The sequence below is a fragment of the Leuciscus leuciscus genome (assembly GCF_965113295.1).
Source record: "Leuciscus leuciscus genome assembly, chromosome: 5".
Taxonomy (NCBI): Eukaryota; Metazoa; Chordata; class Actinopteri; order Cypriniformes; family Leuciscidae; genus Leuciscus; species Leuciscus leuciscus.
In genome coordinates this window covers 42,274,670-42,302,328 of record NC_138729.1, presented here as the reverse complement: position 1 = coordinate 42,302,328, position 27,659 = coordinate 42,274,670, and the positions used below count along the sequence as shown (strand labels likewise).

The 27,659-nt window shown below is 37.6% G+C and overlaps 1 protein-coding gene across 1 annotated transcript in view; it reads right to left on the bottom strand.

The window, feature by feature from the left end:
- The window catches only part of LOC309499133 (transmembrane protein 132C), a 241,874-nt gene that overhangs the window by 55,305 nt on the left and 158,910 nt on the right, over nucleotides 1-27,659 (bottom strand). Inside the window, exon 4 of the mRNA XM_082170196.1 lies at nucleotides 10,071-10,254. Within this exon, the coding sequence (XP_082026322.1) occupies nucleotides 10,071-10,254 (184 nt within the window). The remainder of the gene's footprint in view (nucleotides 1-10,070; nucleotides 10,255-27,659) is intronic.

Here is a 27,659-nt window from a genome sequence, read left to right as displayed (position 1 = left end):
AGCTGCCTGAAGCTCTCTCTTTCTGAATGGCAGTCTAACACAGTGTTTGTCTCCCCGACTTTGTTGGCATATAATAACAATATCTCTTATAGAAACAAAGCAACATTTCAACAAACATTTAGGTCTTTATCGGGCAAAATCTTTGTAGACAGCTTCATTACTGTACGTTCAATAAATATAATACGACATCAACCCTTGTTATTTTGTGATTCTTTGTCTGCTACACAATCGTTCAAAAGTTTGAGGTCAGTTAGATTTCTTTCTTAGAATAAAATTTATACTTTTATTCAGCAAGGACACATAAAATTGATGATAGTAAAGACATTTAAAAAGTTACAAAGTATATCTATTTCAAACAAATGCTGTTATTTTGAACTTTCTATTCATCAAAGAACATCAACATTAATACTACTACTACTACTAACAATAATAATAAATAGTTATTGACCCCCAAATCAGAGTTAGCATGATTTCTGAAGGATCATGTGACACCGAAGACTGGAGTATTAACTGTCGATATTTTACCATCCCTTTACAATCACAGAAATTAATTACATTTTAAAGTATAATAAAATAGAAAAACATTATTTTAAATTGTAATAATATTTCACAAGACTGTAATTTTATTTAAAAAGTCCATCCTTGGTAAGCATACAACACTTAAAAAATTTATTTTTTAAAATCTTATCGACCCAAATTGTTTGAAAGTATACTTTATCAAAATAATTATATATTTATTATTATATTTTATAATAAATACAAACATAAATAGTATACAGTGTGTCATATGATGTACACACAATATAAAAGTACATCAAATGCACAACAAACACAAATTATTAAAATTAAAGGTAAAATAAAGTATTATTATTATTAAATAAATTTAATTATGAATAATAATAATAATAATAATTTTACTTTCCAAAAAGTTCATTCTAAAAAGTAATGTGATTTTGTAAGACTGGAGGTAATTCAGGGGAGTTGAACAGCTGATGCAGCCAAACTAAAAATCATTTCAAACTTTAACAGGTGGCATAGCAGGGAGACACTGAGTATCTAACATTCACTTTTCATCTAACAAGCGTGGACCCTTGACACACACACACACACACACACACACACACACACACCGCAATCAAAATACACTTCTAGCACAATCTCACTCTTCTTCTAAATACGTATTATCATTGATCAAATTGAAATGCGTATATACAAACATTTTAAATATAATTAACCTCTAAACCCCATCTAAAAGACATTTGCTGTGCTTTTTTTCTTGTTATTCTCTTCTCTTTCTAGTTTCCCATTGATAAGCTGTGAGAGGTAAATTGGTGAAGGCACTTAGTGTCGATTTAATGCAAACCCATTAAACACACGAAGGGAGAACGGAAGCTCAGGTCCTGCCGAGCACATTCCCTTGCGCAAATTCAGCTTTAAATGCTTTAATGTACCTCTCGTTTGTTCCAGCAGGCCTGAGAAAGGCAGATGTAAAGAAGTGAGGTAAATAGGAAAACAGGAGAGAACACGGGATACAAAAACAGAGCGGACACATACCATTAGCATTAGCGGGATGCGTTTTTCTCTCTCTCAGATTAATGGCTAATACAACCTACTTTTGTCCTCCCGACAAGCCTTATCAAGCAAAACACTGAAGAACTCTTTTTGGATTATATGCGGAATACAAATACGAACGGGCAGCAATATCTACCAAATCATTCTCTCTGTCTGAATTTCTCTCTCACGGACACGCACACAATTCCATTTCACCGAGCCAAATTGCTGTGCAATGGCCCTGCTTTGAAGGAGAATGCTCGGAAAGCTCTAGAGGTGAAAAGGTGGGAGAGGAAAGGAAAAGAGTGAGAGAGAAGACGACGAGAGCATCTTGGCAGGTCTTGGCAGTTCTGGCACTGAGACTGATAGATCAGATGTAATTGACAATTAGCTTCATGACACTCTGAATTACAGGCCCCCTAATAGGGCCAGAAACACGAGAAACTTTCCTCCAAACCCTGTTTTTGTGCCGTCTGTGTGTGTGTGTGTGCGTCAGCCTCATGACCCTCTCTGGTGTGTAATGATTCCACTAACCACGCTGTAATATCCAGGTGAGTCAGCGTACATTAGGCTATGTGTGTTTGCTCTCTGCCGCAACCCCTTTCTCTGACACACAGAATAAGCGTGTGCTCTTTTATTTACGGCGTGACTCTTGGCTCCATTACTTTGCCTTTTGAAGAATTAGCCTCTGAAAGCATATAAAAATTTGCGAGTGTGTGTGTATCTATGCCCTACATTTATTCATCTAATTCTCATTCTGACACACTCACTGGACCTTCAGATGAGTCCTTAATAAAGACATGAGTATCTCACTTGTGAACAATGTACTTGACAAATAATGGTGTGAATTTCCCCTAGATTCCATTAGGTTTTGTTATAGCAAAAAAGGCATTACATGTTCTTTTGAGAGAGAATAATTAGAAATGTTAGATGAATATAATAATAAAAGTAATAGAATGAAAAGTAGCTAGTTGTACCATTGAGAGTTTTTTGTGAGTGAATACAAACACAATACAAATTGTGAATACAAAATTGAAAAATATTTAAAAAAAAAAGATTAATATTAATTATTAAAATATGAATATTATTATTATTAAAATATTATTATTGGGGGGGTTATGGCCACTTTTGACTGGGAGGAGTATGAGTGTGACCCTTAAATGAGGAGCACCAGAGGGTTCAACATGTTTTTAACGGTTAAAAGTTTAGCAGTAACCACAAACCAATCAACATATTAATTTATGCTAGTATAATATAACATATAGGTGGACCAAGATTTCTCAAGGTTAAACATCTCTTTTTACTGACACTTTGCTGTAAAAGAGAAGAAAAAAAAATCATATTTTCATGGAAAGAGCCTTGTATTACCAGAAGTGAGTGGGAACAGTAATACAAAAAAGAAAAGTACACAATAAGAGAAAGCAGCAAAAAAAAAAGTAATTTAAGCACTCCTATGTGTCACAAACAAGTGATCCACCGCTGAGTCATGGTCCTGACAGCTGTAATTATCATTGTTCTTTAATAAACTGTCTACCAGTCAAGAACAATCATAATTGCTTTCCCTATAAATGCCTTCATATGGATTTTCTCTGCGGTATTTTTGACATGCTGAAGAATATTCCTCTTCCAAAAAGAAAACCCTACCTATTTCTTAATTTGATTACTTTGTTTTGCTCGTACCTTAGCTATCGATTGCATTTACTTTCTGATGGGCTTTATTTTATTTTATTTTTGTGTTGTTGATTGTATTTACAGGGTAAAACGGCCCCTGAAGAGGGAGTGATAAATCTAAGTTGGCAAGGCAACAATGAATAGAACAGTGATCAAAGCCCTTGGTGGACTGTGTGCCTCTGTTAGGCCTGTTAGGGGCTCCGGTCCCTGGAGCCGCCATCATCCAGGCCCTCGGAATACGACGCTCTGTCTTATTCAGAAACACAAAGGGAGAGTCGGACTATTAAACACTTCGGAAAAAATGCAAAACATCACCATTTACGCTCTCGTTTTAGGACTTTCTTTTTCCGATGCCACTGTTCCCTCCACTCTTTATTTGACCTGTGGGAAACAGCCATTCATCATACCGTATTATTAAAACTAGGCATGGCAGCTCCATGTACAGCCTGTGATAAATATAGACAAGACTGCTCTCTCTCTCTCTCTCTCTCTCTCTCTCTCTTACACACACACACACACACACACACACACACACACACACAAACTCTCTCGTTTGCTTTCTTTCTCTCTCCTCAACCTGCCTTTGCTAGCTCAAAGTAAGCTAATGAGGAAGACGAACAGAGATATAGAGACACCAATATGGCGTGTGTGTGAAACAACTTGAAGAAGGTGGCATAAGGTACGGTTGAGAAATGAAAGGTAATGGCCCAAATGAATTGCTTCAGGCAGGACAATGTTTAAATTTCCTGTCTTTAATTACATTGACGCACCAATCCCAGCAGGTCCAGCCGCTGCTTCAGGCCCCTCTTTCTCAGGGATGTTACATCCAAGGAGGCAAGGAAGGCAGTGCGGATGAGAAAATAAGCAACAGTACAAAAATGAAACCAAAAAATATTACAAAAAATATGAGATGAAATGATGTGTAAACCACCCATTTTCCTAAAGCTACCAACGGCAACACCATTGGTTAATCTTTCAGAAGGAGGCTGAAACTGAAGCTCTAAAGTGTAACATGATTGTGAGGTGGATGATGGCGAAAAATGAGAGAGGATGCTTACATATCACTTGTGAATGGCTGATTACCCTGTCAGTGAGATAATGGCCCCTTATCAAGTTTGCAACCTTTCTGCAAAACTGCCAGAATGGGTCAAATTGATGGAAATAGATGGACTAAGTACAAAGTAAACAACTCACCATACAACAAATTCACAATTGAACCTGAAATTACATGAAATGATCTTTGAGCGAGTCCATCTAAGTAATCACTCTGTTAAAGTTTTAAATTCACCTCCATCTCTCCAAACTTGGCACCAAAGGTTTTTACCAAGGATTTTTTCACCAATGGTCCAAAAAGATGACTACAAATAATAGTTGAATTTGAAACATATAACAGATACACAGAACTGTAATTATTTAATTAATTAAAAAGCACATAAACATAAGGGGCCCTATTTTAACGATCTGAAACGCAAGTATCAAGCGCAAAGCGCAAGTAACTTTGTGGGCGGGTCTCGGCGCTGTTGCTATTTTCCCGGCGGGATAAATGACTCTTGCGCCAGGCGCAAATCTAAAATGGGTTGGTCTGAAGTAGCTTCATTATTCATAGGTGTGGTTTGGGCGTAACGTGAAATAAACCAATCAGAGCGTCATCTCACATTCCCTTTAAGAGCAGACGCGCTTTTTCCATAGCGGATTGCTATTGTAACGGCGGATTTGCCAGGCGCGCGCCAGGAGCGGTTCACAGCCAAGGAGAGCAACGCTCTCGTCACGGCCGTAAAAGAGAGAAGTTACATTGAAATGGAGAAACCAACCCAAATTAACTTCGGTTAAACAGGTGTATGATAATTTGGGTAAATGTGTAAGCTAGATGTATGCTTTTATAATAAATTGTCTATCTATCTATCTATCTATCTATCTATCTATCTATCTATCTATCTATCTATCTATCTATCGTAATAATGTATGATTTGCAAAAATGAAAACTGCTGCTTCTGTGTAGATGAGAGAATCAAAGTGCGCGTTGTGCACACGCTACATTGATTATGGCCAAGCATGCACCCTTAAAATAGCATATGAATAACATGCACAACGCGCCACTGACTTTAAACAATTTTGTCCTGGTTAGTGGCGCAATTGTTTTCTAAACCATCAAAATAGCACGAAGGAACGTTTGCGCCAGAACACGCCTCCTTTTTTGCGCTGAACCGCCCAGGGAGCGCAAGTTCATTCCCTAGTTTAGCGACGTGCTTCTGTGGAGGGAAAAGCGCGCTTTGCGCGGGTGCAAAATAGGAATGATACATGCGTCGGTGTACAAAGTCAATTGCGCTGGGTGCAAGATAGGGCCCATTAACTTGACTGGACTTGATATTAATAAATAATATGTAAAAACTGAGGATATAATTTTAACGTATATATTATATATTGTGTTCTGTGTAAAAATTCTAAAAGCATTTTTTCTTTAACTTAAATATTGAATTAATTGATGTATTTATACACTTGGAACTCCTATTCAAACAAAAATTGAATGAATCATTATCAGCGGTTCTTTACTTTTGCTAACCTTTTATAAAACATCCTCATGCAAATTTTTGTCTGAAATATAAATCATATATAAAATATAAATCAAATATAAATCATAATAGTGTTACTTATACAAACTTCTAAATGCAATTAAATCACATATCACTTCCAAGCAAATTAATGTGCAATAATATAATTGATGCCACCTATAAAAAGGTGAAAACACATTAGTGTAATTCCACTGTAATACAGAGCTGTGATATCTTCATATTTTATCATTTTCCTTAACAAAATAACTGATCCAAAATGCAGCAAAATTATTAAAACAGCATTTGTGAAATTATTTCTATCAATGCTGTTGTCATTTGAATATTGCTACACCACACCATACAGTGTTATATTATAGTATAGTATGTAACTGTAAGTTAAAACTATGGAATATCGAAACTGTATAAACATCAAATGGAAAATTAACCACAAGTTTACATTCTAAAAAGCCCAATGCTGCATACGAGATGTTGATTCCTCTTTCCGAAGTCTTCTCTACTGCCCTAATTCGTCATGAAACGCATCCATCCCCCTCAATCGCTCGTGCTGTGATTGTCTTCATATCGTTCCATACATCTCCATTGCTATAACCCATTAATCATTCACACAACATGAAACAGTAATCGAAATAAACCACAATACTGCATAAGCAATTCATTTAAAGTCTCCTCTTTGCCCATCTCTCCATAGCAACGGCTCATCGCCGTGCAAATTTATAATTTCAAATACGGCTGCTATTAAGCATTGCACTCCCTCTCTCTCGCTCACTTGCCCCGCTCTTGCTATCTTTCCCTAATGTAAACAAACGCAGGCAGACTGGCATTAAGCAGCACAGCTGAAAGCCCCGCCCCTCTCGTAGCTACACGGCCCGCTGGGTATTTCAGCAACTCATTGGAATCTTCAAACAACAAAGATAAACAAGTGTTCCAATTAAGAATTAATTACCGCTCAGACACTCAACTGCTTCTGCTCACTCCACTGGGAACAACACAAACTGCAGGAAACACACACACACATAGCAAGAAAGATAAGATAGAGGGGTCACATACAGAACACATACAGACGAAAAGGTGAGTATGAAGGCAGAAGGTATGAGAGAGAGAGAGAGAGAGAGAGAGAGAGAGAGAGAGAGAGAGAGAGAGAGAGAGAGAGAGAGAGAGAGAGAGAGAGAGAGAGAGAGAGAGAGAGAGCGAGAGAGCAAGAGAGCGAGAGAGCGAGAGAGAGAGAGAAGCTAAGAAAATGGCCTGGAGGTATCACCGTCTGGGGCTTAAAACACTCTTAACAAGCCCAAAGCAGAATTACACAGCACCTCAGATGTAAGGAAACAGCCACACTGATCCAATTTACAACTGGCTTTCAACACCAAAGAGTGGAGAGGGGCGAAATAGCCTCTTTCAGTACATACTCATTGTGGGTAAAATAGCGTCTACACAGCAAGGCAAATTACTGCTAATAGGTCGTATCTCTGCTGGAACTCACCAAGTACTAAAAGCTACTCTGAGCACAAATATGTCCTGTTAAGAGTTTATTTATGGGGTAAATCCACACAGGATGGGTTTTTAAAGTGAGTTTTTGATGTAGAAATGAAATGACATCTGCGGTGCAGTTTATTACTTACCATCACTGATGTATAAACTCAATCTTCTACAAAAACATTACCTTTATCACACCCTGTACCACATCTTTTCTTCTCCTTTTGCCTATCTTTTACTCTTTTGTGTGTGTGTGTTTGTAATGTGTGTGTGTGTGTGTGTGTGTGTGTGTGTGTGTGTGTGTGTGTGTGTGTGTGTGTGTGTGTGTGTGTGTGTGTGTGTGTGTGTGTGTGTGTGTGTGTGTGTGTGTGTGTGTGTGTGTGTGTGTGTGTGTGTGTGTGTGTGTGTGTGTGTGTGTGTGTGTGTGTGTGCGTGTGTGCGTGTGTGTGTGTGTGCGTGTGTGCGTGTGTGCGTGTCTGCGTGTCTGCGTGTCTGCGTGTGTGTGTGTGTGTGTTGGGCCACTTCCACAGGAAGTCCAGGACTCCAGCATGGACTCCTTCATCTTCTGACCTTTTCTGCCTGGAAGTCTCTGAAGTCATGTGTCTCTGTCTTTCTGACAGGTACTCAGGAACTCTAACAAGCTCTAACTTTAAGAGGTTTTGACTGGATGTCAGAAAAGATGGAAAGACAAATTGAGGAAAGAGAGAATTTATAAAATAATAATAATTACATACATTTATTTTTACAAAATGTACACTGTTTAAACATACATTATTAAACTACATTAGTTAACATTAACCATCAATGAAAAACACTTTTGTTTTATTTGAGTTAAATGTTCATTTTAACATTTACTAATACATTATTAAAATAAAAAGGTGTATCTGTTAATATTATTAAATGAACATGAACGAACAATAAAGTTGGATTTTTGTTAAGTAATGTTAACATGTAATGTAATGTTAAGGTTAATACATACTGTAACAAATGTATTGCTCATTGTTAGTTGCATTAATACATTAACAAATGGCACCTTATTTTAAAGTGTTTCCATATTTTAACTTTAGTTATATTTTATATGTACATAAAAAATATTATATATTTTTATATACATTTTATTATAGGTAACATAATGTTTTTGAAAGAAGTCTCTTATGCTCTACAAGACTGAATCTATTTGTAACAATATAGAAGTTTTCACCGTCACTTTTGATTAATTTAATGAATTCTTGCTAAATAAAAGTATTGATTTATTTTCAAATATATACAGTATATACTACATATATAGACACAAAGAATCTAGAAAAATTATATGTGATATAGAAATAGTATAACTATAAAATACACTCCATCCTCCATCCTCCTGCCTCAGTCTCTATGACTTTCCCCCACAGTGGAAACAGCCATTCAGCACTGCGAGAGGCTCCATGGTGAGAGCGAGCTGATGGGTGTGTGCTGGAATCATGTACCCCAGCAGGAGAGCCCAGTTTGGGGCTGTGAGAGTCACCTCTCCCTCCTGCTGAAGGCACATGTCTCATGGAGCTCCAGACAGCAGGGGAGGAACACATGACCTGACCCATCTGAAGGTCAAAACACAAGGGTGATAAAAAAAAAAGAAGGTGTCTAGGTCGTGGCCTAGTGGTTATCACAAGTGTTGATGCAGGACACTAAGGCCCACATCATGTCCTGATCCTCTTCTCTTTTCTTTTTCATTATAATTTCCTGTCAACTCAATAATATCTCATCAATAAAAAGTGCTAAAATGTACATGTAAATACATAAACAATACCCCCCCAAAAAAAAAGATGAAGATAAATTAACATTTTCTCATCTGTACGTAATGCGGTCACAATAAAAAACGGACATTGTACAGTGGAAATTCCTCACACCAGCTTTAACTTTAGACCAAACATACCCATACATCTCCTTGCTCTTTCATCTTCACTATTGACTGCTCATGCTGTATTTTAGAGAGCACAGAGATAGCTGCTGCTTTCTATTTGCTATAAGCGTTCTTTGCGTCCTATGGTTCTGACATGACAAAGTATTGTTGTTCATATCACACTGAACCACAGGAGGCTGCTTGTCTGAAAGACTGACATACTTCCCTAAAGAGCTTAATCCCTAAAACACAGTTCAGGTGGATGATTTTGTTGGATGATACAATTTCATCATCAAATTCAGCGCTGCCTGCCCCTAAACAGCATATATCAAAACACAACAAACTGTTGCTGGTTGCTTTATACCAGAGTCTCATTAAATAAGAACTTCGGCTAGGGAACTGACTTAATGTGACTTTTTTTTTTAAAGGAAATATATAAATAAATAGGAGTTTTGCTTAATTGTCATGAAAAATATGTAAATGAATCATAAAATGCTGCAAGACTAACGGGGGCTTCAGTTTCATTAAATGGGAATTCCTGGTAACGAAGGGAAACTTGGTGCATGTCCAGGACTAGAATGTTATTCAAAGCTGAAATCTAAATGACACAGCATTGTTCTCAAATCAACACAGCATTTTCAGGACCTTATGTGAGATAAACCTGTTTAAGTGTTTTTTTAGATTAAAGAAGATATGTGTAATTGTAATTTCCATTAACCCTGTTTAAAGGGGACTACATTTATGAAATTAAATAAGATTTCTTTTTTTTTTGTTCAACATATCACTGGAATTTCCTAAATTATTATCTATGAATTAAAGAAAAAACAGGGGACAGTATATTGGAGAAGTATTTGGGAATAAACACATATTACCTATGCAACGCTAGAAAATATTGAGATGATTTTGTGTGAATGGTGCGTTCTCACCTCAGCGATGGGTACGATACCCTGTAGGTCTCTCTGGCTGATGTAGACAGTGTAGATGACTTCGGCAGACGCTCCAGTGGAGGGATACTCTATCTGCCAGCGGATGGACTGCGATGACCGCAGGTTGATGAAATTGTCAATCTCAAAGTCCACCCACATGATCTCATAGAAGGAACCATCAAGTCTGTTGAGAAAAAGAGAAAGACAGATGTTGGATGAGTGAGAGAGAGAGTCAGTCTAGGATGAAGGAAGATCAAAGGCTTTAGTACTACCACTACTGCCCAGAGACAGATTTTATCCTGTGTTTTGATGTCTATTTACACATCCTCCAGGACAGTAGGGGGCAGTATAACAATTGGCCTCCTACAAAAATCTAGTATAAAAAACTGATGATGTGATGACTTTAAAAAGCCCTTATAACAAAGAGTCCTTTCATGATATAGGCTGCATCCGACTTCTATATAATAAATGAAAAACAGTATGTGAAAAGAGCAGTAAAAAATAAAAGAATTGGCAAAAAGTACCTGAATGAATGACTACTTCCGACGAGATACTAAAGTGCGCATCTAATGGACACTTCACTATCCCACTTTACTATTTCTCAATGATGTGCAATAATTACTGTTTTCTTGGCACTGTTTTATAGGGTCTTAATGATATACTTAAAATATGCAATAATACATTGTTTATTAAAGCTGCAGTCCGTAACTTTTGGCGCTCTAGCGGTTAATAAACAGAACTGCATGTGTCTTGCGAAAGAACATTGCAGCTGGAGCTTTTTCTTTCTGTTTATGTCAATGACAAGTCACGCAGGTACTGGGCTACTCCGCAGTGGTAAATTATACAAACTTTTTAAAGGGTTAGTTCACCCAAAAATGAAAATTCTACCCTCATGTCATTCCAAACCCGTCAGACTTTTGTTCACTTTCGGAACACAAATAAAGATATTTTTGATGAAATCTGAGAGCTGTCTGTCCCGCCATTGACAGTCTACGCAACTACCACTTTGACGCTTCAAAAAGTTCATAAAGAGATCATAAAACTAATCCATATGAATTGAGCGGTTTAGTCCAAATTTTCTAGAAAAAGCCTTGATCGCTTTATATGATGAACAGAATGAATTTAGGCTTTTATTCACATATAGACATTGATCAGCACACATAAACAGAAGCTCAACCAAACCTGATTTAAGCGCGAGAACAAACCATTTGCGGAAGCTCAAACATGCTGTGTAACACGGGAATGAACATCACTGGTTCTCACACATCAAGCGAACATGCTTGAGCTTACGTTTACCATAACTGATGTGTGAGTGGATGAAAGTTTATATGTGAACAAAAGCCTACATTCAATCTGTTCAACATATAAAGCAATCCAGTCTCTTCAGAAAATTTGGACTAAACCGCTCAATTCATATGTTTTAAGATCTCTTTATGAACTTTTTGAAGCATCAAAGTGGTAGTTGCGCAGCTGTCAATGGAGGGACTGAAATCAAATGACTTAAAAAGATCTTCATTTGTGTTCCAAAAATGAATGAAAGTCTAATGGGTTTGGAACGACATGGGGGTGAGTAAATGATGACAGAATTTTCATTTTGGGGTAAATTATCCCTTTAACCAGGTAACATGAAATGCTTAACTCTAACATTAGCCAAACATATAACACAATTCTGATTACTATACTAATAAAAAATATTAGGTGATGAATACTTTGTATCCTCATTATGTATAGCTTAAATTACTGTATAAGTTTCACTAGAGTGCCTTCTGTTTAATGGACATAAAATATCTCAAAAGATATCAACAATTTAAAGGGTTTCCTCTCTGTAATCACATCCACAGTATACTTGAGTGCTTGATCTGCACAGGAAATTAGAACAATAGAAGCTCATTAAATAAGATTTACTGTGGGAAACAATAGTAACAGCCGGTAGACAATGCATCTTAAAACAATTAATGAATAGCGTGATGTCTGTGCATTAGTGTGAGTGTTAGAAACTGAGAAAAAAAAAATATAAAAAGCACTGTAGAATTGCAGAACTAAGAAACCACAGTTTCTGTCTCAGACCGTTACGGGTATGCATTCACAAAACCTGCTCACCATAACACATGGAAAAGGAGATTTCAGCCAGCTTTTGCCATGTTTTGTGCAATATGCATTCGGCTGTCATTCTAAGGGTCAGCACGCACAGGTTTTTAGCAGTATGCCAGGAAAAAAAGTCATATTAACAAGATATAATATGATTATAATATAAGATATAATAAACATTAATACCGAACCAAGATGTTCACAAGTTTTATTTATGGCACTTAGTACTGTAGCAAATAAACAGGATATTCCCGACCACTGTATGGCTGTGTTTTATGCACGTGAAATAATCTGTATTTTGGTGAGGCTGAAATTGTGATCAAAGACTATTATTTTTATGTGCTATTATTATGCTCTCATTCATTTCATGTTTAAACAGCACAAAAACCAAATGACCTGTGATAAGTGGCTTTACATGACAATCAAACAGTCTTTTCCAAGTGGGCATTTTTTTGGCTGAATATACTACAAAGTGGAGCAAACTTTTGTGTCGAGAGTAAGAAGTCTTGCTCTGTGATGCACACATACACACACTAAGCTTCAATCCTGCAAAATCCATTTATTTGAATGACAGGAAACTCTTCCTGATTGCTTTCTCTTGTTTTCTTATGAATGAACGCACACAGTTAGATCACAACCTCTCTAAATGCTCCAAGTTGATCTTTAACCTCAGATCAACAGGGGCCAAATAACTGTCTCCCCCCTCCATCCTTGTTATGACACCCCCAAAATGAGTTCAATTACACTCGCCCAATCGGCCGCTTGATGGATGTGCTGCTGTCTGACCTCTTCCTCCTTCAAAAAGAATGTTCTAGAAGCAGTAAATGAATCAATAAACCAACAGACAATACTTTATTGCAGAGATGGCATACGTCTACGGGGAGTGGGGAGAGAGGGAGGGGGCGGCCAGTCAGAAAACGAGAGATAAATAATGTTATGGAGAACGAGAGCAAGGAAAAAAGAATCAGTCACAGTCCCTCTCTGTCTCTTCTGGATGCGCAATGTCATTTCTCTGAATAGCATGAGCATTTTGTCATTATTCACTCATTTTGAGTCAGACAGCGATCTTGCCCAAACACTCGGCTACGCTGAACAATGAGCCGCAGACAAGCGAAACACATGCACACGTGGTCTTGCACAATTATACGCAAACACAAATGCGCTGAACAGGACTTTCACGAGCGTTAAGAGGATTAGTTATGTAGAAGCAGATGAGAAGTAGAAAGGACAGCAAAGTTGTTAAGCATTATAAACGGCTGGATAATAAGCAGGGCAGAAGAGCGTATGGCAAAGGAGAGATGCATTATGGGAATTCTGTGTTTCTTTTAAAGGCATAGTTCACTCAAAAATGAAAAGTCTGACTGAACCTCATGTTCTAACCTGTATGATTTCGCAAAAGGAGATTTGAGCATTGAATGTCTCTCAAATCTCATTTGTGTCATAATCAAGAAACAATCATTGATGACATTCAAATGGCAATTTTAAATATGCAAATGAAAGTGCAAATGAGAATTTTCTACCAATTGATTCACTGAAAAGTTCGAACGATTCATTCATGAATCAGACATCACTACTTCTTGAACTAATTGTCACAAATGCCTCAAAGAGAGCGGATGTCAAATTTTTCAGAGAATAACAACTTGAGTTTGGTCTGTTTCACACACAAAGCTATCATACAGCTTCAGACAACAATTTAGTGCATTAGATAGTCAAATGAACCACTTTAATGGTACTTTTCCCTCCTTTTTGGAGCTTGAAAAATGGAAAACATGACATTCAAACATTTCTCCTTTTTCTTTATGCAGATGAAAGAAAGTCATACAGGTTTGGAGTGACATTGATGTAAATGATGACAGAACTTAAAATTTTGCGGCGTGAACTGTTCCTTTAAGAGAAGACAATAGTTAAATATACAGTTTTACTATTACTGTTAACTATACTACTATAACTATTACTATTAACTGCCTGAAGAGTAAACAGTGAAAACAGCCCTTACGAAACCAATGGCCAATAACATAACCCCTTGGAAATGTAATTAGCATTGGATTTTTGTGTTTTTAAGTGCATGTGATCATGTGTGTGTATTCTCACCCCCTCAAAAACTCTAATGCAATTGAGCAATTATCTTTACTTAAAGTAAGTTTGGAGGCATACAGGGAGAAAGTACAGGCACTAGTGCTTTGGAGTCAAAACACAAACCTTCAGTCAGGATTTTTCAGTCTCTCTCTCAGCCATAATTAATTTAAGCAGAGGGAAGAAGAGAGAAGTCTTATTGTCCCCAGCTTTATTAATTAGCCATCATCGATTGGTTCAGGGGTTTTTTTGGCCGCCACAGATGCCGGAAAGGTAGGAGTGTTTATCTTATTGTAGTTTAGAAACCAAGCAACTGAGAGGAAGACACACAACCATACATCACTCGCCTGTTGTTTAACTTTTGTTGAGAAAGTCATGTTTTAGAGTGCTGGACAGAGGCAGAGGGGATTGAGAAGTGCAGTCAGCCAGACTCAAAGAACCGTTTGTCACCCGTGACGGGTTCACTTAGGTAAACGTGTACTTCAGGACATCGGTTAAAGAGAGTTTCTCTGCAAGTGTCCACAAAGAGCGAGCCAAGGGCTTTCAGTTTTCAAGATGTCTCTAATTAATCTGTCACTCCATTAAAGTATTCTGCTTGAAGAGGTTAAAGTTGTGATGTAATGGAAGTAACAACAGATCTTTTCTTTCATATTGTGATGTACATCCGAGTGAAACAGATTATCAAAAAAGAAAAAAGATAGGGTGGGGACTTGGTTCTTTCCATGTTTTTTTTATTTGGATGGAAGCAGATTTGAATGTGAGCTAGCAGTCGATTGTAAAAAGTGGCAGTGTTTAAGCAGACTAAGGGTGTGTTCACACTAGACAGGTTTGGTTCGATTAAAACAAACTCTGGTGTGGTTGCTATGTTAGTGTGGTTCATTTGAATAAGTGCCCTCTGAACCCTGGTGCGCACCAAACAAGTGGACCGAGAACCTTGAAAAGATGGGTCTCGATCCGCTTTCAAATGAACTCTGGTGCGGTTTGACTGAAATATAACCAAAGACATGTAAACGAACCAAATACAGGACATGACTTCACAAGATGTGACCCTAAAAAGGGTCGCTTCCGCTGTTTTGACTTCTTTACACATTTTATAAGCTCTTCTCGAGCTGTCAGCTACATACAGTGAGCACATTTAGCCCAGCACACAGCACTGGTTTGGATGTTCGACAAATTCCGTCGCAAAATTTACGTCATAAAAGAGTGTTTTTTTTTATATATGTTTAGGTTCTGTGTTAAAAATTACAGTGAGAAAGCTAAGTGAACCAAGGTTCAGACCAAACAAACCGTACTATAAGTGTGAAAAAACAATTACTAGATTAAAAAAAAAAAGTAAAAAATGCAACACATGGATGAATCTTTCACAATAACATCAATAAAATGCATTTGTAAAATAGATATGGTCAATTTTCATTTCATGCTGACTTTAAATTGTGATAGATTTTTATGATTTTATTTAGAAAATACCTGCTAAAAATCTGTGATGCCTCACAGTGCAAAATTAGCTACAATGAGAATAGAGCATTGTGGTTGGTTGTACAGGTGTTGCTATGGTGTTATGATGGTTTTAAGCACATTTGCTAAGTGGTTATCTAATACACAGACAATAGAATTCAAAATAGTATTCTTGGATTAAAAATTTCATTTCAAACCTGAAAAAATAGGATTATGAATAATCTTAAAGAAACATAGATAAATAAATAAAATTCAAAATAAAAATCAAATACCATTCAAGCTAAAGGGACACAAATCGAAAACAGAAAACCTTTTAGTTAATTTTTCAGGCCATTTTTTCATATAAAATGTGTGTAGTAAAGAACATATACAAAATAGAAGCATTTCAATACTGGTCTCATATACAAGTGCATGAATGTACACCTATGTGGTCTTGCTACCATGCAGCAGTGAGACAGATCGTTCAGACCCGTCTTTGTCTTGGCTCAGGCTCAAGTTCAGCCCAACGCAGAGGAACAGTCACTTCATGGAAGTTTGGTGAACTATATTTAGTGCCAGACACTGACCTAATTGCTATTTTGCCATGCACAAGCAAGGCAGGTTAGAGAGTCAGCATTCAAAAGAGTGTGTGTGTGTGTGTGTGTGTGTGTGTGTGTGTGTGTGTGTGTGTGTGTGTGTGTGTGTGTGTGTGTGTGTGTGTGTGTGTGTGTGAGAGAGAGAGAGAGAGAGAGAGAGAGAGAGAGAGAGAGAGAGAGAGAGAGAGAGAGAGAAAGAGAGAGAGAGAGAGAGAGAGAGAGAGAGATTGGAAGAAGAACAATGTCATATCCTCGTTACTGACCGCTGGATACCAGCCAGAACTAAAGCTGTCATGGGACAAAGAACGAGAGGGTAAAAAACAGCGAGCATGAAAGAGAAAGGGAGAAAGAAAAAGAGAGGGAGGCAGCAGAATGTGTCGGGAGATTCACGGTTGCAGTGGCGTTCCAGTGTGTAGGAGTCAGTAACCGCAGTGACAGACGGGTGGAGCACAGCGGTCTGACGCTAAACTGTGCGGAGGTCCGTTCGGCTACAATGCCTTATCATACACACCACACAATAGCATACAAGTGTGTTTGTGTGAACAGGCATGTGTGTGTGTGTATGGCCTTGCCAACAGAGCCAAGAGAGTCTTCACACGCTATAGAGCCCAAAAGAGACAGAAATGTCATGCTAGCGATCTTTCTTTTTCCTCTCTCACCTTCATTTTCCCTTTCTCCACCTCTCTACTCTGTCAAGAACACAATGCCTCTTTCGACTCTGTCATTTCCCCATAGAGATCCTCTGCGGTATTTAGGTCATAGTGAATTTGAATCCAGCCTCGTAAAGCATATTCATTCCACAAAAACCCCACTGACTGCTCAAGAGGGCTCATATGCAGGGCTCGGTCTGTACTGGAAAACACAAGTTACATCAAGCCTATTAACTGTGAGTAAATTCAGAAGGAAATATATTTTAACAGGCAACAGCTGTATCTTTGCTGAAGCAAAGTGGATCACTGAATGATTTATCGAAGTTTCGTGTTTTAGCAGTACGTATTCTGAGAAGTGTACCTTCCTAAATCTTATTTCCTTTGTTTCTATAATCCATGTTTTTCTCTGCTCGCTTCTCAACGACTGGTGCTTCCCCTCATCACAAGTTTGGTATAGTTGTAATTCCAACTTTGTGAATATTCTTAGCGAATTATCGACGGCATGAGTCTGAACCAATGAAATGTGTTTTTCAAATCCATGCTGATGTAAACAAAACCAGCTGATTAATCAAAATCACCCTGCATGGTGGCTCTTTGTGGTATCATGGTATCCATCCTCTGAAAACACGAAAAGTAAACAGCAGAAATTTCTCATTTTCAAGCTTTTAATTCAATATTTCGTCGATATATGCCTGTTTTGTAATGGATATATGGATGATAGTGAGAGTGCTCAATCTTGACGGAGAATCTTGTCGGAGCAATTGACATTTTGCTCAACTTATTATTGACTACTTCAGTGATAATGTGCCATCACCAAAACAAGATGATTGTGGACATTAATGTAGCAAATCTTGAACAATGGTTGGGCATGAACACAATATGAAACTGTCATGACTATATGAAAATGAGCTTAAGCTGTGTTGACCATTAACATATCCATGCAGGAAATATCATGAAAATTCTTACAAATATTATATATACATTTTTTTGGTCTTTTTTTAATAAACTTGTTTACATGACTGTTATCATTTTTATTATTTATATTTTGTAGCATAATTTTGCTGCATGGATGTCATGCTTCTCAAACTGCCTGCTAAGCAGAAAAATCAGTTGGGTAACTGTTAAATCTTCTTTATAAACATATTTTCAAAAAAGTTGAACATATATTTTCCATATAGATATGGTTTTTGACCGTTCTGTGTTATTTTGGTGTTATTAACTGGGATTTTATGGTATGGTTGCTAGGTCTTTTTTTTTTTACTTTCAGAAAACTTTAAGTCGATTTTTCTCAAAATTGACTTTGCTGACTCAATCGACTTCAAACAGGTGTAGCTCATTTATTTTTAATTTTAACAATATATACTTTTTAATATATAACATATTTTTTAATATTTAACTCATTTTTGAACATTCACTCATTCTGACTAATTTTGCCAGTACGGGTCACATATTAAAATAGAAAACAGTCATTTTAAATTTTAATAATATTTCACAAAATTTCAGTTTTTACTGAATTTGAATACTGATTTTTTTTTAAAAGCAGCCTTAGTGAGCATTAGAGACTTCTTTAAAAAACATTTAAAAAATCGTACCGACCCCAATTTTATAATGGCAGTAAATATGCAACAACTGGAAAGTTGCAAAACTGCATTTATGAGAATGAACTTACAATGTGCAACATAAACAGCAAGAGTCAACAATGTACCATAATGCACAATATTGACAAAAAACAAAAAACAAAAAAACAAAAATATTCACTTTTTCCCTGCCAGCATTTTATTTAAAGTTGTCAGCCACCGCTAGCTTTTTTGATAATTTTCACAAAACTTTCATGGCCCCCAGAATATGTTGTTGTTTGAATATCTAAACATGCAATGTATCAAAATCTCTGCTTTTCTTTTTTATCAACACTTGAACATGGGTAAGTTTCATAAAAAAGCAACATTTTGACCAAAAAGCTAAGAAAATCGCATTTTTGTCAAACATGCATAAGCAATACTTCTATCGCTTGTTTCGTTTTTTTTTTTTTTTTTTTTTTTGCCTGTGTTTTGATCTGAAGATTCTGTATTATATTTTAGAAGATGTGTAATAGCGCCCCCTATTACAGTGATATTACATAGATTGCCGGAAAATTCCATCAATAATGCGGGGAAGCGTTGTCTCATAAATAACGGACAATTTGCTCAAAGTCGGGGAAAGAGTAAATCAGTCTGTTTTCTAGTAAATTATATCATTCACACAAAATAAATGTACTTGAAGACAAGTAAAATTCTGTAAGATCATAATTTCCAGAAAACTGGAAAGCTTAAAGCTTCTTAATATATTTTAAACTCTTTTTTCTTGTTTTAAGCATGAGCCTCACTAAATTTACAGTGAAAGCTACTGTAAGCTGTTCAGAAGGCACAGTTAGTGCTGAATGACATTCATTCCTTTATTTTTTCACATTGCTACAATAGTCATTGGCACACATTCAAGTCATATCAGTCTGTATCAGCTTTACTTCTGTAGTGGCTGGATTCCACCTCTCTGCTGTTTGTCCACGCTGTAATCAGTCAAGACAAACACTATTTGACAAACTCCAACAAATTCAGGTACTGACTAGAACGCCACAGATGTGTGAACAGCTTATTCAAAGATTTTTATCATAGGGATTGATGGTGACTAGATATTATTCAGAAGAGAGAGAATAGAACACAAACCAGATTCAAACCTGACACCTACATTACATGAGAACCGTGGCTTAATGGTGACCGCTGGCTGCACTTGTCTTATTACAATACTTATTTTGTGTGAGGCAGCTGCATGCCATATTTTTTGGTATGCTACACACCCATAACAAGCTAATTTTTAATAAATTATACAGAGAAAGCGAGCAATGTGACAATACTAGAATGCTCCCATCCCATTATAATCGCTAAAGCTGTCACTGCAAGTTTATGCTGTTTCACATGACTGTAAGTTCAGGGCAAGCTCACTGACTGTCCACAAACAGACTCCCATTATAACAAACACTGTCTACACTGCACAATAAATCTCTTATTTACACTGTGTCTACGCTTTGTTGATTATAATGAGAGTGTTCTAGTTTGGTTGTGTCTCGTTCCCAGTGTTTGCAGTCTGCATTGCAAGCAAGAAGTGCAACATCAACCAAATTCAAAATAAATCAGAATTATGCCAATTATGTAAAAAAAAAAAAAAAAAAGTTTCTTAAGCAAACAAGCACTTTGTGTGCAGCCACAATAGGCATTCGATTCACCACTGCATTCATACACACAATGGATAAGTCTGTTGTCTCTGATCGGTAACAATGCTTAAACATCGCAAAAGTCTTTACAAAATGATATTCACAGTAGTTCACCATGTAAGAAGCACCTGCCCTAAACACTATGCCACGGCTCCAACATATACATGAAGAGTGCTTAAACAGCATTAGTGACTCATGTAAAGAGAAGTACTCATCTCCCTGATAAAGTGTTTGAGAGCTATTTGTGAGCTGGTGTCCAGCACACGCAGCTGAAGAAGTTTATTACGGCCCCAGTGCTCAAGGGTTTGGAATCTCACCAAGGCCAGTAAGTCAGCGGTGTGCTCTCTTCTGTATCGAAAGGACAGATCTACTGTAAGAGCGAGTGTGTCTGTGTGTGACAGCTTGAATAGCACTAAATCAGATGTCCTCTCTCTCCCTTTCATAACGCCCACTCACTGCTAATGGCTTTGAAACTCAGCCAAGTTTTGCCCGGGTCTTTGTTAAATCACACACATAAACAGAAATTCTGATGCATATATACAGGCAGCAAAGTATATGCGCGAGTACACATGTTTATGCCATGTAGCACATAGATAATTTACAGTTTTTCTCAGTCGCTTTGGTGCATTTCTCACATCCCTATTTACATTTGCACAACAGTTAATGCGGTTCTCAAAACAATTGGTACAAACTGCAAAACCTAGTTGATAACCTGCAAAAGCGTGTCACTTGCTCAAAATGGATAGCTCATTCCTCAAAAGCAAGTATTCATGTCAATGAAAGTGTCAGTGTCATCAAGATGAAAAGTCCTGACACCATTGTTTATGAACAAGATAGTCAAATGGCTTTGTCATGTTTTCATTATGACAGTTTACTCTGTCAATGTTTTCCAATGCAAAAAAGTCAGATCTTGGTGACACTACCTGAAAATGCTCAAGACAACACTATATACTATTTGCACAGCCATTTGAAAAATACAGTAAAGTTACACATTACTGTATTACAGTTAGTGAGGTAACTGAGTACAAGACACTGAATATGTATGTTTCACATTTTTACTGCATATGCTCTTTGCAATTCTAATTTGTTCACAGCATTGTGCAAAATTTGCTTGACAGATTTTGACAACTAGTTCAACATTTTTGTATGTAATGACTCAAGCAATGAAATGAGGACTATTAGTTTTATATGGAATGACTATTCAGCATTCACAAGTATAGTTAATTTTGACTGACATGACATAAGCAAATAACATAAGCAAATATGACATAAGCAAATATATAGGGGTGGTGGTGGCGCAATGGATAAGACACATGCCTTTGGTGTGAGAGACCCGGGTTCGAATCCACTGTGAGACACCAATGTGTCCCTGAGCAAGACTAGGGCTGGGACGGTATGGATTTTTTCTTACCGCGGTTGAAAAGCAAGAAATTACCGCGGTATAGCGGTAAACCGCTTTAAACCTCAACCCCCCTCCCCCCAGTTTTTTTTTTTCTGCGACGTCGCGGCTGGAACAACAAACATGGCAATGATAATCTCAGGTACTGTTTATGTGCTTAATTTAATGTTAAAAGCATGCAGTGTGACTTTGAATATCATTTAGTGCTCCAGCTTTGTAGCTGTAAAAGCAACAATGGATAATTCACCTCAGATCTTGAAAGCAAATGGAAACAAAAACTGTGAACATACAAGTGTATTCTTTGACAAAGAGCGGAGAGACGCTTCTGAAACGCGCCGCGTCGTGGCTGGTGTAAACACAAGCATTGACTAGAGAGGGCGCGATCAGCTCCGGTAGCCGCGTCGCAGCCGTATGCGCCACAGAGTGTAAATAAGGGGTTATAGTCAATAGCCTACGAATGGAATGTTATTATGTGTCATGGAACATTGCGCTCCCCAACTTGCGAAAGGTTTGATTTGCTCCATCTTTTGATGATAAGTTTTGTTTAGAAAACCTTGAATCCATGTAAGACACAATGTTATTAGACACAATCCATGTCATTATAATCAATGAATCCATGTTATTAGACACAACGTGAACACATGTGAAGGCCAGTGTTTTTGTTTTTTTTGCGGTGATGACGGTGACGAGCTCAGACCCGCGGTAGGCGTCACGTGACCGCGGTATTGCAGTAATGCGGTAACCGTTCCAGCCCTAAGCAAGACACTTAGCCCCTAGTTGCTCCAGAGGCGTGCGACCTCTGACATACATAGCAATTGTAAGTCGCTTTGGATAAAAGCGTCAGCTAAATGAATAAATGTAAATGTAAATGTAAATGTAATAATGTTATAAAACAGCAGAGAGTTGTATGAAAGCAATTGATGCATGTCCAAAAGCATTTGCAATTTGTTGGAAGGAATGTGAAACTGCTACTATGATGTGCACAAATGACTAAATGTTGTGGAGGTTGAACTAACTGTTGTGCAAATGTAAATAGTGATGTGAGAAATGCACCAAAGCGACTGAGAAAAACTGTAAGACAGATACACAGATAGACAGGCAGATGCATAGTTTACCATATGTAGCAGATGGATAGTTTCAGACAGAGGTATAGAATGATAGATGGAACACCAGACGAAAGACCGTTAGATAAATAGAATGATAGAACAATTGAACGACAGACAGACAGATAGATCATGAATTAAAATAAAAAATGACACACACATACAGTATCATGTAAGTCTAAAAAAAACTGTTTTAAAGATTGACGTTTATTGTAAGGTTCAAATAAGTTACATTTCTTGTCTAAACTGCGTCAAGCCATTATTTTCTGACAGCCACGTGGGGATTTATATGATGTCGCCCTCTGAATGTAGATACGATGGCTGGATTGCGTTTACATTACACCGATACCTCTGGACCAGGACACGCTGATCGGATAACATTCCGATCAGAAGCGCGTTTACACTTGTCTTTTCAATGTGTATGTGGACAACATCCGGATACAGGTCGCAAGTTAATGCCGAGTGTAAACGCAGCCAGCCAGCCAGAACGACTGATCATTCGAAAGATATAACGATCAATTGACAGACAGACAGACAGACAGACAGACAGACAGACAGACAGACAGACAGACAGACAGACAGATAGATAGATAGATAGATAGATAGATAGATAGATAGATAGATAGATAGATAGATAGATAGATAGATAGATAGATAGATAGATAGATAGATAGAAAAGGTATCGCAGCAGTAAAGATATAGATTGTTTATGGTATGTAGCAGATGGATAGTTTCAAACAAACAGATAGAGAGTGATAGATAGATAGACAAACAGACAGATAGAGAGTGATAGATAGACAAACAGACAGATAGAATCAGCATGGAGTATTACATGGATTCAAGGTATTGCAGCAAACAACAGTTCTCTCTGTGTTTCTCTGTGAGAGGTGAACACAGTTTTCAGACATACACACTTAGGTCAGGTGGGTAAAGCGCTCGACAGCCATCAAACACTCAGCGGCGCGGTGCGACAGGTCGGGGCCGGATCACAGGCGGCCGAGCATGAAGGAGGAAACGGAGCTGTCACAATTCCACTGTCATTCCCGCAGCATTTTCTCTCTTCTCCAACACGCAAACTGTCATGCTGACCTGCCTTGTCAGCTAAACTTCCCATGATGCACCCCATCCTCCTCCTCACTCCATAATACCATCCCGCTTGCCTTCAATATAATCTGTCAATCATCACCATAGAAACCAGGTAGTGTGTGTCACCTCTAATCAGTGAGTGTGACTAACTGATCAACAGCTCTGTTCTGTCCAGTCCAGCGCTGCGGGACGCCACGGTCGATCCAGAGCAGTCACCTTCAGAGATTACAAAATGACTTTTTACACTACAAATGATGGGCTATACACTACAGTTTCAGAGTTGTGAGTCATGGAGTCATGAACTTTGTTCGTTCATAACAAATTAATTTAAGATACAGTTCAAGCCCCAAAAAGATTTTGAACACTTAAGTCAAAAAAAAAATTATGAATTTCATTGCATTCGATATTAAAATATCAAACTAAGACAAATATGCAAACAAATGATCTTAGAGATTTTCTCAAAACTAACTTTTTCTTTTAATTAACTCGTCTCAAAGACCATTCACACAGGTGTACAGGTCAGGATATATATATATATTTTTTTTTTTTTATCATTTAAAACCTAACAACATTGTATGCTCAAAAAAGTTAGTTTGTGCTATTTTTTGTTAAAATAAATTCCACCGCAAATTCTCTCCAGATACATCACTTTGTGACCAAAATGTTTAGCTTAGGGTGACCAGACGTCCCGAAAAATTCGGGACAGTCCCGAAATCTAAACTGTTGTCCCGAATCCCGAATCTGGCCCTAATTGTCCCGAAAATTATACTAAAGCAAAATCTTGAGTAGTTATTGTCTTATAAACATTAAAAACTGTCTGCGGAGGTTGAGGCCGGCGACACACTGGCTGCGTGGCGTGTCCGTGTTTGTACCGTCCAAAGATGTTTGTATGTCATTTTGACATGAAAACATATTAATAAATGACATTTTGATGTTTGAAAGTTTAAGTTTTTACATAAATGCAGATATAAATGTAATAAAAAAAATATATGATCGATTTTCAAATATTGCACCTGTCAATACAGAACGAAATATTCTTATTCTGTAGCCTATTTTGCCTATTATTAGAGCGCAAGTTGCTGCAGCCGCGAGGACAGTGCTGCACGCGTAAAGGAGTGATTGATACTTCACTACACAATTATCTCGTTATTTTCGTTTAAGCTTATTAGCGTTAGGCTATACTGAAAGGTCTGATTTACGCACTGTTACTTACAACAGTCATTGTTTTTTTTTCTTTTCACAATGACATTTGAGTTCATGATTTTAATGTTTTTTTTTTTTTTTGGCAGACTAAAGAATAATGACAGACTGTTGATCTTTGAATAAAAATATGTTTGGTTCAGGTTTGAAATTCATTATCTTTTATTAAAGGCTACGCAGTCTAATATCATAGAAGCCTCCATCCCGTCACCCCAGACCCATAGACTAGACCCCCCCCCCCCCCCCCCCCCCCGGTCCCGAATTTCAGCCAATCTCATCTGGTCACCCTAGTTCAGCTACAGAGTGGACACTTAGCCACCAGTTCCTCACATGTCACAAGCTCTACAACGTCTGGAACTTGTTGTTTAGACATCTCTCTGAGGTATATTCCAGAACTATAAAGCCGGATCCCATCATGGCATTGTTTGGTGTGGTGGCACCAGAAGCAGGGCTGGACAAGTATGAAGCACAAGCTGCATCCCTCAGCATGTTATTTGCAAAACGTCTGATTTTACAACATTGGAAGTCTGAGGCAGTACCAACTTTTGATACGTGGATTATGGATTTAGGAAAGATTTTGCATTTGGAAAGGATTCGTTTTACCAAGGAAAGAAAGAGGGGGAGACATTTATTAATTTGGGTTAATCTGCTGATTGTATGGATGCATTATAGTTGCTGTAATGTTCTTATTAAGATATTTTCTTTTGTTGTTGTCATCTTGTTTGTTTGTTTGTTTGTTTTATTGTCTCTGTTATGTTAATGTGTAACCACCAAGATTTGTAAGGAATGGTTGTATAAAAAAATAAATAAAAAAAATCAATGTAACATATGGGAGAAAAGCCTAAAAAAGTATTTAAAAAAAAAAATTCCACTGTTTAATATTTTATCTAATAAATGACATTCATACATTGTAAGTGTGCCTAAAGTCTACAGATACTTGTTTGGGGCAACTGTATTTTAAATAATGAATCACATACACAAATATTTCACAGTTTTTTACTGTATTTTTTCAAATAAATGCAACCTTGGTGAGCATTAAAGACTTCTTTCAAAAACATCTTACCAACGCCAATCTTTTGAATAGTAGAGCATAATATGTGCAAAACATTTAAAGTACAACTAGCCCTGCATATACAGTATAATATTTATGGCATATAACTATAATTCTGTCAGGACCACTACCATCAAATACGATTGACAATTAGCATACAGTTTGGATTGGCGGTGTGGTTCCGTTCTGGGCGAGTACTCCCTGCGCATCCATGCAGCCTAGCATGGATAAGAGCAGGGAGAGCAGCAATAACCCCCCTTAGGGTAAACAGAACAGAACCAACATGAAAGTTTGCAAATATATTTAATTCAATATTTTAAAGTACAACAAAATTCGAGAATTTATTCTGATTCAAGGGGAATCAGAATGCCAAATCCTGACTGGGCGAGAGGAGGAGCTGGGGATGGAGGAGGGTAATTAGCTCCTGAGAAACGCGATAGCTTTTGATAATACTGAAGGAGCTTATATATGTATACAGTGATAGGCGTCATATTCCTATAGGTAGATGTGGATCAGCTGAGGGTCAGCTGATGCGAGCTTGACTAACGTGACCTGCCAGAACTAACGCTACGCTTGATATGCATTAACTAAATGGATCCATAAAATGGATCACACTTTTTTTGTGATCTTCCTCATCTGTAAGTCACTTTGGAAAAAAGCATCTGCCAAATGAATAAATGTAAATAATCTAAACCATTGTTCTGTTTGAACAGAGTAGAAACTAGCACAGATAATAGAGATAAATCAGTGTGTGTTTTACCAGCAGGTTTGTTTGTTTCTGTGTGTGTTCTGGCTTATTTAATGCACTCCTGCGCACTGGGAGTCGCTCTGCCCCCTCTGTGCTGCTCTTGACCGCTGTGGCCTCCGGCACTGGAGCTTGTTTTCAGTTTGTTTGGCTGGGCTAGTGTTTTTCCGCCTCTCTTTTCATCCCCCTCTCCTCATCTGCATTCTTTATTTGGCTCTGATTGGCGACCGCTGACCTTTAGCGTGGAGAAGACTTCCTGTCCAAGAAACACGCCTGTATCTCATCACACACACACATTTAATATATGTATTCTGTCACTCTGTGATTTCAAGCGGCTGTCACGCTTATTTACACGCCACCGCATATACAGTAATAAGAGGACCAAAACAAAGGCAAAAAAAACAATCGCGCACACAAACGAGGACTGTCTGAGGAACAAACAAGCAACCTAAAAAAACACAGGCAGGGTCAACAGGCATTAAAGCCGACTTACCATCTGTCACAAACACTCTCTGTTATTTTGAGGCATAGCTGAAAATTATGTCATCGTTTACTCACACTCATGGTATTTTTCTGTTGTCTTTTGTCATGCTTGGTGCTTTAATGGCACTGGTCACTGTCCAATGTCATTGCACTGTATGAAAAAGGGCAGCATGAACATTCCACCAAACATCTCCTTTTATGTTCTACAGAAGCAAGTAAGTCATGCAATAAAATGTATCAAAATTATTAAGGTTTCTATTGTTGTTGCTTCTCTGTGCACTATTTAGTTCTAAAAATACATTTCTAAATGTTTTATCTTTAAATCATATTCTGAGTCAAATGTAACTTAAGCTCTATCGACAGCACTTGATTACACAATTACAATAATGCATTTGCAAAGTCTAGTAAGTTTTGAAGTGTAATAAGGCAATCATTCA